This window comes from Rattus rattus, chromosome 14 (assembly GCF_011064425.1).
Source record: "Rattus rattus isolate New Zealand chromosome 14, Rrattus_CSIRO_v1, whole genome shotgun sequence".
NCBI classification, from domain to species: domain Eukaryota; kingdom Metazoa; phylum Chordata; class Mammalia; order Rodentia; family Muridae; genus Rattus; species Rattus rattus.
This window is the reverse complement of record NC_046167.1, coordinates 1,705,385-1,721,416: the sequence shown is the minus strand read 5'-3', so window position 1 is coordinate 1,721,416 and position 16,032 is coordinate 1,705,385. Positions and strand designations below refer to the sequence as shown.

General features: G+C 40.5%; 1 protein-coding gene across 1 annotated transcript in view; it reads left to right on the top strand.

The window, feature by feature from the left end:
• Positions 1-16,032, top strand: part of Apbb1ip (amyloid beta precursor protein binding family B member 1 interacting protein) — an 89,303-nt gene that overhangs the window by 58,451 nt on the left and 14,820 nt on the right. Inside the window, exons 8-9 of the mRNA XM_032885099.1 lie at positions 11,111-11,194; positions 14,902-15,045. Of these exons, the coding sequence (XP_032740990.1) occupies positions 11,111-11,194; positions 14,902-15,045 (228 nt within the window). The remainder of the gene's footprint in view (positions 1-11,110; positions 11,195-14,901; positions 15,046-16,032) is intronic.

Sequence of the window (16,032 nt, the reverse complement as noted above, 5' to 3'; positions counted from 1 at the left end):
ATGGATAGATTTAGTCAGAAAGGTGTGAACTCTGACTGAGATACCTACCCACTCTGCTGATGCAGCCTCAGCCCATTCCTTCTCTCCCCATGGGGAGCTTACATAAACCCCACGCATCCTGTCTCTCACAGGGTCCCAACCGCACTGTTTCAGGAGCACCTGGGGAATATAAAATTTATTGAGATTTCCTTAGGCAATTGACACAAACAAACAAAACAAACATTGTTCTTATATTTCAAAGTACATCCCTCAACTTATATTTCAGGATGCCCCTGAAAAATCTAAGCCTTTCTAGGAACAGCCTCAAGCAACTGGAATCACATGAGAGACACCACATAACCAGAGTACCAGTCTGTGCTGCCTGTTACTACAGACATAGTGAACAGAGACAAGGATTGAATTTTTAGTTTACACTGAGTTACTCAGAAAGATAGCAGTCTGGTGAGGTAGACAGCCAACATCCCAAAAGGTCTGCCCTCTTCACCCCATCTAATATACTTTGTAGGGAATGCTAAAAAGGCAGTTAAGCATTCAAAAGTGTGGCCCTGTCCCTCTAGTCAGGGGCCACTGACTCATTCACCTTACTGGGCCTCTCTGCACCCTTCCTGTGCTACCACAGTGCCCTGTGTAGCAGAGTTCGTCACCACACAAGGCTGTTTAGTCTCCTATTCCTCCCAGGCCACATCTAGACCAAAAGCTGACTCAGCAGTGTGCATGCTAAGCTCTAGTTTACAATGTCAGGTACCCACGACTCTCTACATAAAGGGCCTCTATCTGTCCTTCCTGTCCCATTACATTTTTTTTTTCAATTCTAAGACTGTTACTGATGGAAGAGATCTCCAAAGTCGTCCAGACACATTTCCATTTTACAGAAGAGGAGACTGACTCGAATCAGTGGGAGCACAATTTGGAGAGCTGGAGGCAGGCCGCTTACAGGAAAATGTTCTTTCCCTTTGTGCGTTTTGCTATTGCTGTGGCCAAATACCAGGCTATAACCACTTACAGGAGAGATGGGTTTCCATCCATTGTGGTAAGGAGGATAAGATGGAGCTTTCATGACATGGTCGACAGATTTAGTAGAATGTCTCTGCCATCCTCAACATTTGACTTCTATCTCCATGTCCGAGGCAGCTTTTTTCTAACAGCTCTTCCTGGGTAGCCATTTCCTAAAAGCTCATGTAATCTGAGGGAAAGAGGTAAGGGCCAAGGGAATGCTTCTTTCTGTTCGACACCATTAGCCATAAATGAGCTGTGCTGACACTGAACTACAAAAGAGACTGAAGATGTGATGTCTATATAACAACCATGTACACTGTATTCAGGGCCATCGTTTTGCCAAACACCTTCACAAAACACCTTTTATACTGACTCCATGAGAATCCTGTGCAGGGACTGTGCCGCGTGCCCACTGTTAGGAGGAGGAAGGAGGCGTACAGCCTGCTGTGGTGTCTGATGAAGCACTAGCATGCCAAGCATACAGTCAAACCCTAGCAAGCAGTCCAGTCTACGGACTTTACAAAGTGAATACTTCCCATCAACTGACGTCTCCAGGATGCATAAATGGGGCTCTTGGTGTCTTTTCCCAGTCTTTACTTCCCAGTATAGTGGCAATCTGTATTCAGATATTTCCTGCCTTCATTTTCCCTTACTTTGGACTCTCTGCGTGAAACAGCATCATGTTCTAATTCACATTTATGTTTGGATTTCATTCCCACTTAACTTTCATTCACATAGGTGACTATAGCATCCGTTTCCCATTCTCCCTTTGAAAACTAAACAAAAATATATGAATCCATGGTTGGCAGCCATGTGGTTTGTTTCTAGCTTGGCAGTTAAGTGGTAGTGATGATAGGAACTTCTCGTGTATGTTTTCAGCTGAACAAATGTGAACATTTCTCTTGCACATATATCTATGAATGAAATTACACGGACATAGATTGTGTTTCTATTTAGCTATGGCAAATCCTGATGAAGAATTATCTGAATTTTCTTTAGCTTGTCCTTCCCTTTATCATTGTATCATTTTTTTCCACACCCATGTTTCCTGTTATGTAATTTTCTGCTCCATTTTTCTTTTTTTTAATTTTCTATTAGATATATTTCTTTACTTACATTTCAAATGTTATTCCCCTTCCCTGTTTCCTCCATCCCCTCCCCTCCCACTCCCCAATAAGGGTACTCCCCCCATATATCCCCCTTACTGCCCCCCATATTCCCCTGCACTGGGGTCCAACCTTGGCAGGACTGAGGGCTTCCCCTTCCACTGGTGCCCCAACAAGGCTATTCTCTGCTACATATGCAGTTGGAGCCCTGGGTCAGTCCATGTATAGTCTTTCAGTAGTGGTTTAGTCCCTGGAAGCTCTTGTTGGTTGGCATTGTTGCTTTATGAGATTGCAAGCTCCTTCAACTCTTTCAATCCTTCCTCTAATTCTCCCCAAGGGGGTCCTATTCCCAGTTCAGTGGTTTGCTGCTAGCATTGACCTCTGTATTGGATGTGCTCTGGATGTGTCTCTCAGGAGAGATCTATATCCGGTCCCTTTCAGCACACAATTTTTAGCTTCATCAATCTTATCTAGTTCTGGTGCCTGTACATATATGGGCCACAGGTGAGGCAGGCTCTGAGTGGCCTTTCCTTGAGTCACTGCTCTAAACTATGATTCCATATCCTCTCCTGTGGATATTTTTTCTCCTTTTAAGAAGGAGTGGGAGCATCCGCATTTTGGTCATCCTTCTTCTTGAGCTTCCTGTAGTCTGTGGATTGCATCTTGGGTAATTGGAGCTTTTAGGCTAATATCCACTCATCAATGAGTGAATACCAAGTGTATTTTTCTGTGATTGAGTTACCTCATTCAGAATGATATTTTCTAGTTCATTCCATTTGCCTAGGAATGTCATGAAGTCATTGTTTTTGATAGCTGAGTAGTACTCCATTGTGTAGATGTACCACATTTTTTTAATCCATTCCTCTGTTGAAGGGCATCTGGGTTCTTTCCAGCTTCTGAATATTATAAATAAGGCTGCTATGAACATGGTGGAGTATGTATCTTTGTTATATGTTGGAACATGTTTTGGGTATATGTCCAGGAGAGGTATAGCTGGGTCCTCAGGTAGTACTATGTCCAATTCTTTGAGGAACCTCCAGACTGATTTCCAGAGTGGTTGTCCCAGTTTTCAATCCCACCAATAATGGAGGAGTGTTCCTCTTTCTCCACATCCTTGCCAGCATCTGCTGTTACCTGAGTTTTTTATCTTAGCCATTCTCACTGGTGTGAGGTGGAATCTCAGGGTTGTTTTGATTTGCATTTCCCTGATGACTAAGGATGTTGAACATTTCTTTAGGTGCTTTTTGAGCATTTGATAATCCTCAGCTGAGAATGTTTTGTTTAGCTCTGTACCCCATTTTTAATAGGGTTATTTGGCTCTCTGGAGGCTAACTTCTTGAGTTCTTTGTATATTTTAGATATTAGCCATCGATCAGATGTAAGATTGGTAAAGATCTTTTCCCAATCTATTGGTTTCTGTTTTGTGCTAATGACAGTGTATTTTGCCTTACAGAAGCTTTGCAGTTTTCTGAGGTCCCATTTGTCAATTCCTGATCTTATAGCATAAGCCATTGGTGTTTTGTTCAGGAAATTTTCTCCAGTGCCCATGTGTTCGACACTCTTCCCCACTTTTTCTTCTATTAGTTTGAGTGTATCTGGTTTGATGTGGAGGTCCTTGATCCACTTGGACTTAAGCTTTGTACATGGTGATAAGAATGAATCAATTTGCATTCTTCTACATGCTGACCTCCAGTTGAACCAGCACCATTTGTTGAAAATGCTATTTTTCTTCCATTGGATGTTGTTGTTTTTTTTTAACTTGAATTTTCTTAAAGAGCAAGTGTTATTCCCTTTAGGTTGTGTGAGTTCCTTTTCTGGGTGTTCCCCTCCCAACCCTCCCCCCATTGTTCCCCCAACAGTCTAGTTCCTGGGGTCTTAGCAGGACCCAGGGCTTCCCATACACTGGTGCTCTTACTAGGATATTCATTGCTGCCTATGAGGTCAGAGTCCAGGGTCAGTCCATGTATAGTCTTTAGGGAGTGGCTTTCCCTGGAAGCTCTGGTTATTGCATTGTTGTACATATGGGGTCTCACTCAACCCTTGGGTCCTTTTTGATTCCTTCATTACAAATGTTCTCAGTTTGTGGAATTGCCTCTGTTTTGCTGTATTCTGGCTGTGTCTCTCAGAGAATTTTGATGGGTTCCTGTCATTGCCTGCACTTCTTTTGCTTGATCCATCTTGATTAATGGGTGGCTGTATGTATGGGCCAAAATGGTTCCTTCTGCCTCTGTTTTAATCTTTGCCTCCATGCCAAGGGTATTCTTTTCCCTTTAAAGAAGGAGAGATCTTCCCTCACATTTTGATCATCCATCTTGAGTTTCATTTGTTCTAGGCATCTAGGGTAATTCAAGCATTTGGACTAATAGCCACTTATCAATGAGTGCATACCATGTATGTCTTTCTGTGATTGGGTTAGCTCACTCAGGATGATATTTTCCAGTTCCAACCATTTGCCTACGAATTTCATAAGGTCATTGTTTTTGAAGCTGAGGAATATTCCATTGTGTAGATGTACCACATTTTTTATCCATCCATTGGGTGGTTTTGGTCTATATGTCAAAGATCAAATGACCAAGGTGTGGGAAATTTCTGGGTCTTCAACTCTGTTCCATTGATATATCTGCCTGTCTCTGAGTCATAGTTTTAACATTGCTCTGTAATACTTAAAGTCAGGGATGGTCATTTATAACTTCTTTTAGGTATAGTTCTCACTATCCTGGGTTTTTGTTATTCCAAATGAAAACAATTGCTTTTTCTATCTCTATAAAGAACAAGAGGAAGATAGGGACAGTGGGATTATTACTTGTGCAAATGGCCATCTTTGAATAATCCTAATCCATGAAAGTTCTTTCCATCTTCTGAGATCTTCCTCAATTTCTTTCTTCAGAGACTTGAAGTTCTTGTCATACGATCTTTCACTTGCTTGGTTAAAGTCACAACAAATGGTTACTTTGAACCTCTACTTTTGCTGTTTTCAGTACAGAAGTACTCCAGGGTCCAGGCTTGGAAGACAGGAAATAACTTAAGATTGCAGCTATTTTTATAACCTGGGTTTTTTTTAATGTCTATATCTAGGAAGCAGAGAAAGATGAAAACTGGCACTCCATTCACTTTCTTTCTGAGTCTAGTTTTAACAACGAAGACTAACCATCATATAATACAGGTGACATGGAAACAGAAGGAAAAACAACTTGTGGGAGGAAAGAAGAAGAGGAAGATAGGGACAGTGGGGTGGCAGTGGAATGGGGAAATAACAAAAGACAATGAAGGGAGGGAAAGGGAGGAGAGCCCATTAATATGTGGAACATTTTAATTACAGGGGGAGGGAAGGAAGGAAGAAGAAGGAGAGAAGGGGAAAGGGGAGGAGGGAAGAAGAGGGAAGGAAAGGGAGGGGAGGGAAGGAAGAGGAGAGGAGGGGAGGGAAGGGAAGGGGAGAGAAGGGAAGAATAGGGGAAGGAAGGGAAGGGGAGGGGAGGGAATGGAAGAGAAGACTAGCAAGAAACACAGTGGGCATGCATAGCCTGACAATGTGATTTGATCCCTGCTTTCCACAAAGTGGCAGGGGAGGACTGACTCCTGATTCTCCCCCCACCCGCCCCCGCTAATATCACAGAACTGCACGGTGTGACCTGTGCACACACACACACACACACACACACACAGAGAGAGAGAGAGAGAGAGAGAGAGAGAGAGAGAGAGAGAGAGTGGATTTAAAACTTAATAAAAAACAGTGCATATCAGTTCTGAAAAATTATTAAACTATACAAAACTATAAAAGTGGATCATTAGAATCCCAAAGCTGAAATCTTCAATATTTGATGGAATCTATTATCAATTGCTTATCTGAGATTAGACTTTAAAATAAAGGGAAGATTTGAGCTCAATTCCTAGGAACAACAGCCAGGAAGGATTCTACCGAACTATGGTGTGCACGCAGGTGTAACTCCTGGGCACCCACCAAGGGCCAGAATAGTGACTTCACATGGCTGGATCTGGAATCCAGTGCTGACTTTGTTACTTCAGTGTGTTCTCTGATCGAGGTTACATTCCACTCCTCAATTTGTAATGATACCATTGCTGCTGTCCCTGTCCACTGCAGCAGGAAATCCATTAGGTACACTGTTAATGTGACATATGAAAGGGGGTGGTTTGAGCTCAACCAAAGCATAGCACGCCTTTCCAATAAAGTTAGCCACAGTAAGATTTAGGTTTGTGGAGAGAAACCAGAATCTGCAAATTTGTAGGACAAAAGATGCTTAATTGGGGAGTGGGGAGAATTCTAAAAAGATGTCTTGTCTTGACTGGGAAATGATAACCGATCACGACATTTGAAAATGGGGGAAATGGTAGGAAAGGTCTTATCTGACCATAGTCTACCACTGAAGGAAGTCAGGGCAGGAACTCAAGTTGAGAACCTGGAGGCAGGCACTGAAGCAGAGATCATGGAGAACTGGTGCTTACTGACTTGCTCTTTATGGTTTGCTCAGTTTCTTTTTTTTTTTTTTTTTTTTGCTTTTTTTTCGGAGCTGGGGGACCAACCCAGGGTTTGCTAGGCAAGCTCTACCACTGAGCTAAATCCCCAACCCCTCAGTTTGCTTTCTTATACCACCAGGAACCACCTGCCAAGGGGTGGCACTCCCCACGGTGGGCTGGGCCCTACCACATCAGTCATTATCCAGAAAATGCCCTCCAGACTTGCTGACAGGCAATCTATCTGATGGAGACATGTTCTCAATTGAAGATCCTCTTCCCAGATAACCTTAGCTTGTGTCAAACTAACGAAAAACTAACCAGGACAGTTATTAACTACTTCTTACAAATGAAAAGCATTGAGAAAACAGGTTCCAGTTAATAAGTGGATGGGAATAGAAAAACACCATTCAGGCCTTTGAACTCCTTCCAGGTTGTCTGCTAAAAGTCACCAATGGTTCAGTGATGGTTCTTTTTATCACTGACAAGATAATTAGTGTGTTCCATTGTGAGGGAAGCAAAGCATTAGAAAGCACTTGACTTTCAAGGGGACTTGTTACTAGTCTTCCACTTTCTCATGCCTGTGTTTCAAGTGAATCCTTTGTTGGGGCCTGTGAACTTTGCAAACCCAGAGAAGTAGGGTTTTTGTAGGTGTGCAGGGTGCCTTCTCTTTTAAGGGGTGGGAAAGCAATTGTAAAAGAAGCTATCCATTATCTACTGGATCAGATTTAGAAACAGAGGTGAACAATGCAGAAATTGATGTGGGTATATCCTTGAAGAGGCTTCCCACATATATCAAAACCTTAGACGTGGCTAACTAAGAGTGGCTCAGGCTTCCCCACCGTTAATCATCCTTAGCTTTGTAAAGGTATTGCATCTGTTATGAGATACTAGTATCTCCTAGATCCTTCAACAGGCAGTTCCATGAAAGAGGGTGCTATTAAAATCCCTGTCCTGCAATGAAGGGGCTTAGCAAGTAATAACCAGTGAAGTGCTAAAGACAACATTGTAACAAATCTGGTGTCGGCGGATCTTGCTTATGATCTTAAAGTCAGACCACTCTAGACCGAAAGTTATTTGTCCTGTTCCACTAGCAGCATCCCCTACAGAGCAGGTTATAGCAAAGTTGGAGCCAAGAAAATGGTTTATATATATATTTAAAAAAAAACAAGAGCATAAACTCTTGATGCGTTCTTTGAACATGGTTTAACTAGTTGGCTACTTCCAGGTTTCTGAGATAAATCTTGCTCTGTTCTGACAATGACAATAATTTTACCAGTGTTTAAACCAAATAGAAGACCTAATAATCTCCAATAGTTCTTGAGGTCTTAACTTTGTGAAACGTTGAAGTTTACTAGTTACAACCAATAATGTCTTTTAAAATGGAAAGCGGTGACCTGGAATTATTATTTTTGAAAATGATTGTATTGACTTCACTACAAGCCAGTTTTGCTTAAATAAGAGTTGTCGAACAAAAATGTTCTGATAGCCATTCACAATGGGAGTCCTGGTGTATGAATTTGACTATTGTACACTGACCTCAGTCAACAAGTACTTCTTCAGTGATAGATTATTGATAGGAGTATCCAGGGAATCGGAAGATAAAGAAAGATAGGAAAGTTCTGGGTCAGGAGGTCTTGCACAAGCTATGTTTCAGTTTCATGCCAAGCAAACTTATTAAGAAGTACAGCAACTTATCTACAGCTTGTAAGGGGGAAAACAGCACACAGTTTGTGGGAAGATGTCATAAGATGATACAAAGACTAATGAAGCAATGAGTGTTGCACAAAAGGAACAGAAGGTGCACTTGGGATCAAGTGCATCACAGATCTACCTCACAGTAGCCTTGAAACGGATAGCTTTAGTCCCTCCTGGGGAAAACCTTGTTTGCCAGGAACCTTTACCTCTTGACTGGACCTTGCCATGTCTGTCCCTGTACAGGAATGCTGAGCTGGCTTCCCTTTATTCTTTCATCAGGCCTCTGAGGAAGCCTCAGATTGGCTTGACTCCCAACAGTACCCATGAGAGCCATGAGATGTTTTTGCTTGCAGTGAGGCAGTGTCTATTTCTCTTTGGTAGCCTTTTAAAAATGTTTTGGTTTTTTGATAGTTTCATACATATTTCATGTGTATATCATACATATAGTATTGATAAACAATATTCATTCACCCTTTTCCCAACTCCTTCCCGCTCTTACCTCAACTCTCTACCCACCCAACTTCATGTCCTCTCTTTTCCCACTACCCACTACTTTCTCTCACAAAAAAAAAAAAAATGTCCAGTTGTGTTGACTGACTATTCTTGGAGGGTGGTTGACAAACCAGCTGTCACTCTACTGAAGAAAATTGACTTTTCCTGCAATCCTTTTCCCTCTTCCATGCTGAGATTTTGTCTGCCTTGAGCTTGTGCATGCTTGTGTATGCTGACACAATGTCTGTGAGCTCATGTGTGTATCTGTCCTGCTGTGTCTGGAAAACGCTGTTTCCTTGAAGTTATCCACCACCTCTGGCTCTTACAATCTTTCTATCCTCTCTGCCACATAGATCCTTGAGTCTTTAAAGGAGGTAAAGACAGAATATAGACATCCCTTTTAGAAATGAACATTCCAAAGTTTCTTATTCTCACGTTGACCAGTTTGTGCATCACTGTGTTATCATCTACTGCAAGAAGACGATTCTCTGATGAGGTTTGAGTGCTACATTGATCTCTGGGTATAGTGATAAGTCACTTTATTTTCATGTCCATTCCGCAAAATAATAGTAGTAGTTTTTCCCATAGAGGCCTAATGCATGTCTCACCTCAAGTTCTTGGCCTTATTGGCAGTATCAGGTATGGGTTTCATCTTGTGAAGCAGGCCTTAAGTCCAAGCAAAAGTGGTTGGTTGCTCCCATAACGTTCATGCCACTGTTGGACATATCTTGCCAGTCAGATAATTACTATTGCTCACAGCATTCATGGTTGAGATGGATTGATGGTCACTTTTCTCTCCCAGTGATGTGTCTAACATCTTCCAATTGTATGTCTAAGGCCTTCCTGCACTGTGAATTCTAATTAGTAGGGACAAAACTTTCAGTTGAGATAGATTTCTCCATGTTCTATGACTCAAATATAGGATGTCTTCATCTATAATAGACTTTACTATTAGATTCTAGAGGGTAAAAAAATGTCATTAGCAACCATCCATAATTGTAGGGAGTTTACGGGATGCCTTTGGCCAATGACTCAAAAAGATATAACTCATTCTGGGTACTGGATGTTTTATTTGGTCTGGTTAGGGGTATCGTTGCCTCCCCCAGTATAGAGTAACTCCATTTAAGCTCATTTTATATACATATATATTTTAGTAAGCTTCTACAATAGTATGTGTGCATGTTTTTTTTCAAAAGGACTTAATGTTAGTTATCCTCCTTATATTCCTCCTCCAGCCTATCCTCACATCCTCCACTCCATTTTTCTTTTTCTTTTTTAAAAAGATTTATTTATTTATTTTATGTATGTGAATACACTGTCTACACCTGTTGCTGTCTTCAGACACACCAGAAGAGAGCTTTGGATCCCCATTACAGATGGTTGCGTGAAGCCACCATGTGGTTGCTGGGAATTGAACTCAGGACCTTTGGAAGAGCAGTCCAGTGCTCTTAACCTCTGAGCCATCTCTCCACCCCCCTCCCCCCAACACATACACACCATTTTTCTATAATACTGTTTCTATTTCCCCTTTCTTGAAAGAGTCCCTCTACTCCATGGTTTCTTACTAGTTCTCTAACCTCTGTTGGTATTCTGACCAATATATACACATATCCAAAGTTCAAAGGCTAACATTCATATATGACAGAAAACATAAATTGTTTGTCTTTCTGGTTCTGGGTTACCTCACTTAGGATGACTATTTTCAGTTCCATTCATTTCCCTGGAAATTATACTTTTTAACAGCTGAATAGTAGTTCATTGTGCAAATGTACCATGTATTATTATCCCTTCATCAGATGATGCACTTCTAAACTGTTTCCAATTATTGGCTATTATGAATAGAGCTGCCATGAACATGAATGAGCAAGAAGTATTTCTGTAGTGTGTTATGGTCTGTCTAGGCAAACACTTGATGTTTTCTGTCATATGTGAATGTTAGCCTTTAAATTTTGGATATGTGTATATATCATTTGGAATACCAGCAGCCAGACTGCTCTCGTTCCACTAGGCTAGGCAGTGGAATACTGAGATCAACAGTAGGTGGTTTTCCAGACCTTATAGGTACACTCTTGACTTTCCTCCCACATAAGCCCCTAGCTTTCAGTGCTCAACACTGAGGTTCTTGGCCTATGGAATTTAACAATTAAATGGTGTCACACATATTTTCTGTTAAGATCCTGCTTGAGCCTGGGTGGTGCAGCAATCATTCCTATTGCTTGTTTAACAGAGTAACAATAGTTCTTTTTTTATTCTTACATGGGAACACCCTCCAACAAAATCTCAAGTTCCTTGCGTATCCAGTGTAGTAATGAATACTTGCTGATCTGATTTCTTAATGTTTTATCTAGAATTTCTACCTGGATAATAAGGGGAAAAAAGAAAAGGAAAGCAATGAGAAAATGAATGCTAAAAACAAAGAATACTTACTTGAGGTAAGCTTCACTTTGCACAATGCAAAAAAATCCACAAAGAACATTTGCTGGAACTATTAAATTATTTGCTCACACAATAATGGAAACTTCTGAAATAAACTATAAAATTTTAACTTGCAGATGCTAGTTGTTATCAAATGATAACAATATAGACAGTTCAATGGGTTTTTTTGAGTCAGTTATAATAAAGTATGACTTTAGACAAAATAGTTCACTTTTAAGAAATTGAATTAGTAGTATTCTTTCACTAAAAAGACATGAATCCTCATGAAACTCAATATGACATGTATGTCCCACTTCATGAAACTCAATATGACATGGATGTTCCACTTCATGACTCATTCTGACATGTATGTTCTATTTCATGACACTTACTGTGACATGTATGTTCCACTCATGAAGCTCAATATAAGATGTATGTTCTACTTCATGAAACTCACTGTGACATGTATGTTTCACTTCATAAAGGTTGCATGACATGTATGTTCTACTTCATGACACTCACTGTGACATGTATATTCTATTTCATGACACTGTGACATGTATGTTCTACTTCATAAAGCTCAATATGACGTGTACGTTCTACTTTACAACACTCACTGTGACATGTATGTTTCACTTCAGGAAGATTGCTATGACATATATGTTCTACTTCATGACACTCACTGTGACATGTATATTCTATTTCATGACATTCACAGTGACATATATGTTCCACTTTATGACACTTGCTGTGACATTTATTGTACTTCATGACACTCTCAGTGACATGTATGTTCCACCTCATGACACTCACTGAGACATGTATATTCCAGTTCAAGACACTCACAGTGGCATGTATGTTCCACTTCATGACACTTTCTGTGATAGATATGTTCCACTTCATGACACTTGGATGTGACATGTATGTTTTACTTTATGACACTCACAGTGATATGTATGTTCTGCTTCATGACTCTCACAGTGACATGTATGTTCTACTTTATGACACTTGCTGTGACATGTATGTGCTACTTCATGACACTTTCTGTGACAGGTATGTTCCACTTCATGACACATGGCTGTGACATGTATGTTTTACTTTATGACACTCACAGTGATATGTATGTTCTGCTTCATGACTCTCACAGTGACATGTATGTTCCACTTTATGACACTTTCTGTGACAGGTATGTTCCACTTCATGACACATGGCTGTGACATGTATGTTTTACTTTATGACACTCACAGTGATATGTATGTTCCACTTCATGACACTCACAGTGACATATATGTTCTACTTCATAACATTCATTGTGTCATGTATGTTTCATCTCAGAAGGACTCTATGGAATCAGATGTAAGGATTTCCAAGTCTTTTTCTTTGGTGTAGCTCTTCTAGCAGCCCAAATAGAAGTGTGGAGTCTTGAGATAGAGACATGACTTAGGATGTGACTCTGTGAGTTGTTCATGTGCTAATGGCTAGAACACACTTCTGTGAGCCTCAGTAGCAAATCATATGGGATCATCACACAGATTCAGAGAGATGAATGCCCAGCACCTTTGATGGTCACCACTGGGGTACACTCCACAAGTTCCTATTGTTGGAAGCTATTAAGGCAACTGGGATAAAATCACAGCTCTCTAGCAGGTCTCAGGTCACACATGGGATCTTAGAGTCCCAGGCAAGTTGGCATTATTAACTCCCAATGTAGTGTTGATCTGTCTTGAATTGATAGACTTTTCTCTCAGAAGTTCAGATCTGGTGAGGAACACAGCACCTATGGAGTCAGTTTATTGACTCTAAACAGTGCCATATTCTATTCCCCAGTGGGCTTACCTCCTACTGTGTTTATTTTCCTTGCCATGATCTAGAATCCCTAGGCCAAAACTGGAGCAGGTTCTAGAACCTTGCTGCCACCCCCAAGGTCCTGGTCTAGTTCTGAACTGTAATGCATATCAACAGAGGCCCAACAATGAAAATGAGACATCCCTTCCACTCTACCCACTAGACTCTAGAACAGTGGTTCTCAACCTGGGGGTTGAACAACGCTTTCACAGGGGCCACCTAAGACCATTAGAAAACATTTCTGATGGTTTTCCATCACTAGGTGGATCTGCCCACATACAAGAACCTGGTAAAGTACAGGAAACTTTAATGAACTGTATTGACTGAACTATGCAATGTATCATCTTTCGTGATATTAAAGCTAATGCTAGATATTTCATAATGTATAATTACATGTTGTTTTGTGATTAAACACTATGCTTTAACTATGTTCAATTTGTAATAATGAAACTACATCCTGCATAGTACTTTAAAAATCACAAAAATAGCAAAATTACAGTTATGAAGTAGCAACAAAAATAATTTTATGGTTGGTGGTCACCCCGACATGAGGACCTGTATTAAAGTGCCACACATTAGGAAGGTTGAGAACCATTGCCCTAGTATAAACTGATGAAACATCACTGTTCCCAAAAGCAAGGATAGGAAGAATTCTGACATGTCTGGTGATGACAGAGACTGACTGTCATAGAAAATAAATATTTTCCTGCCACAGTCATTTACTTTAACTGATAATTAAAAATTAGTTGTCTATAAGAGAATAACTGCTTTGTGTGGATTGATACAGTTGCATGAATAGCCCTTGGAATCCTATTTCAAAAATGTGTACAGCTGAATGTGAACGAAAATACAAAAGCATCGTTCTGCTGTCAGCTTTGGGCCAAAAATCCAAATACTTAATAGATGACAAGCCAACAGCTACCTGAACTGGAGAGTCACTGGGAGAAATGTGAACAGACCTGTTCTCCAGCTCTCCTGCACAGAGGTTTACTTTGGAGGATGCAAAATTAAATTATTTTGCATTTATGAAACTATACTGATAATTATAATATTAAAAGGAAATAACTTTGAGTATCCAAGCAAAAAAAAGATAAGAATAATATGAAATTTATCCCACTGCTTTTAAAAAATTATTGAGAATTATCAATTTCTATGCAAGATTTGAACATCTATACCCAGAAAATGTGCTTTCCCCTGTGTATTATAGTATTAGTAATGGCCTTTCTTGTGTTTGAAAACTCGATATAATACAATAGTTATTTATTTTATGGGTAGAATTATATAATAATCTTACTATTTAATGGTGATAAAATATTAATTCTCTGTTTTGTTTTGCTTTTGGGGGGTTGTGGTTGATTTTGGTTTTGGTTTTGGTTTGGGGATAGGGTTTCATTCTATATACCACTCTTGCCTGGAACTTACTAACCCGATCTGGCCTCATCCTTGTGGCAATTGTCCTGCTTCAGCCTCCTCAAGTGCTTAAATGATGAGCAGGAGCCACCCATGCCAGGCTAGTGGTCACCTTATGAATATGGAAAGAAATTTTCATGTTCCAATTTGTAACGTTATTAAAAGACTTTAGTGGATACTTACTTTTATAATGTAAGATTATACTCACAGCCAAAATCAAACTATTACTCCATTTTTACAAAAACAGAAACTGAGGTTCAGAGACCCACGGGTACATAGCTCAGTTGCAAGAAGCGTCAGCATAGAGCCCAGCATCCTAAACCTTTGCTACTCTGTCCTTCTGTCCTCCCCACTGACAGACAACATGGAAAGCACGTGTTCAATCTGTCCAACAGAACTGACTAAACCTGGGACCAGTCTTAAAATGTGAACAGAATGTGTGTTTCACGCCTCTGGATTCTGCTTTCAGGAAAGTTTCTGTGGCACATCCATCATAGTGCCGGAACTCGAAGGAGCTCTTTATTTGAAAGAAGACGGGAAGAAGTCCTGGAAACGGCGCTACTTCCTTCTGAGAGCTTCTGGAATCTATTATGTACCCAAAGGAAAGACAAAGGTCTGTCTGTCTGTCGGTTTGCCCTACAACAACATATCTGAGACAATCAATATTTGTTTAAGTCACAGGTCTGCCCCACAGCTAAGTCTCAGGTTATTGCAGAAGATGGGGTAGAAAGACTGTGAGAGCCAGAGGAATGGGGAGTTTGCTGTGAGGTTGCCTCCTAGCAATATCAAACGCTACATCTGTAAAGTCTCACCAGCACAGGAGCTGAACAGGACAAGGGATGAGCTGATGTGGACATGGGAAAGCCCCTGAGGCTTCGCCCCTATACAGAGAACTTACAAGCAACTAGCAATGCTGATAGGGAGATAGTCTTCTCCAGGGAAGAGCATACCAACTGGTTATCCAAAGCAAATGGTCAACCCTGAAAACCTATAATAATGTATTTAGAAATATATGTGTAGTCACAATTAGTGAAAAAGAGGCTATAAATATGAGAAAGAGGAAGGATGGGTATATAGAAAGCCTTGGGAATGAGGAAATGAGGTAATTATAAATCTCAAAAATCAAATTAAATGTTTTGAAGACAAATTTATTTTGGCTCAATTTTGGAGATCAGCCTACTGATTTGAGTCTGTGGCAAGACAACTCCTCATAGGAGGAAGCATAGCAGAGGAAGGCATTACGTTGGGACCAGAAGCAAAAGAGAGAAGCCAGAGTCCCACAACTCCTCCTGGAAACACCCCAGCAGCCCCATCTTCTGATGTTTCTGCCATTTCCTAGCAGTGCCACATGCCTTAGCATATGGCCCTTAGGGGTCATTCTACCACAATCACAAAGAAACATAACAAAGTGAAAAATCAAAATGGCACCTGTGTGCGGAAACATCTCATGAGGGTGAGACATGGAAATGCATCAGAGGGCCGTAAGCTTAGCTTTAGCTCCCATGATCAGCCATCTTGGTAACATGGGACTTGTGCTACTACAAAGTCTATACAAATATATGTACTACAATACAAAACCATTGCATTACACCTGAGTTTT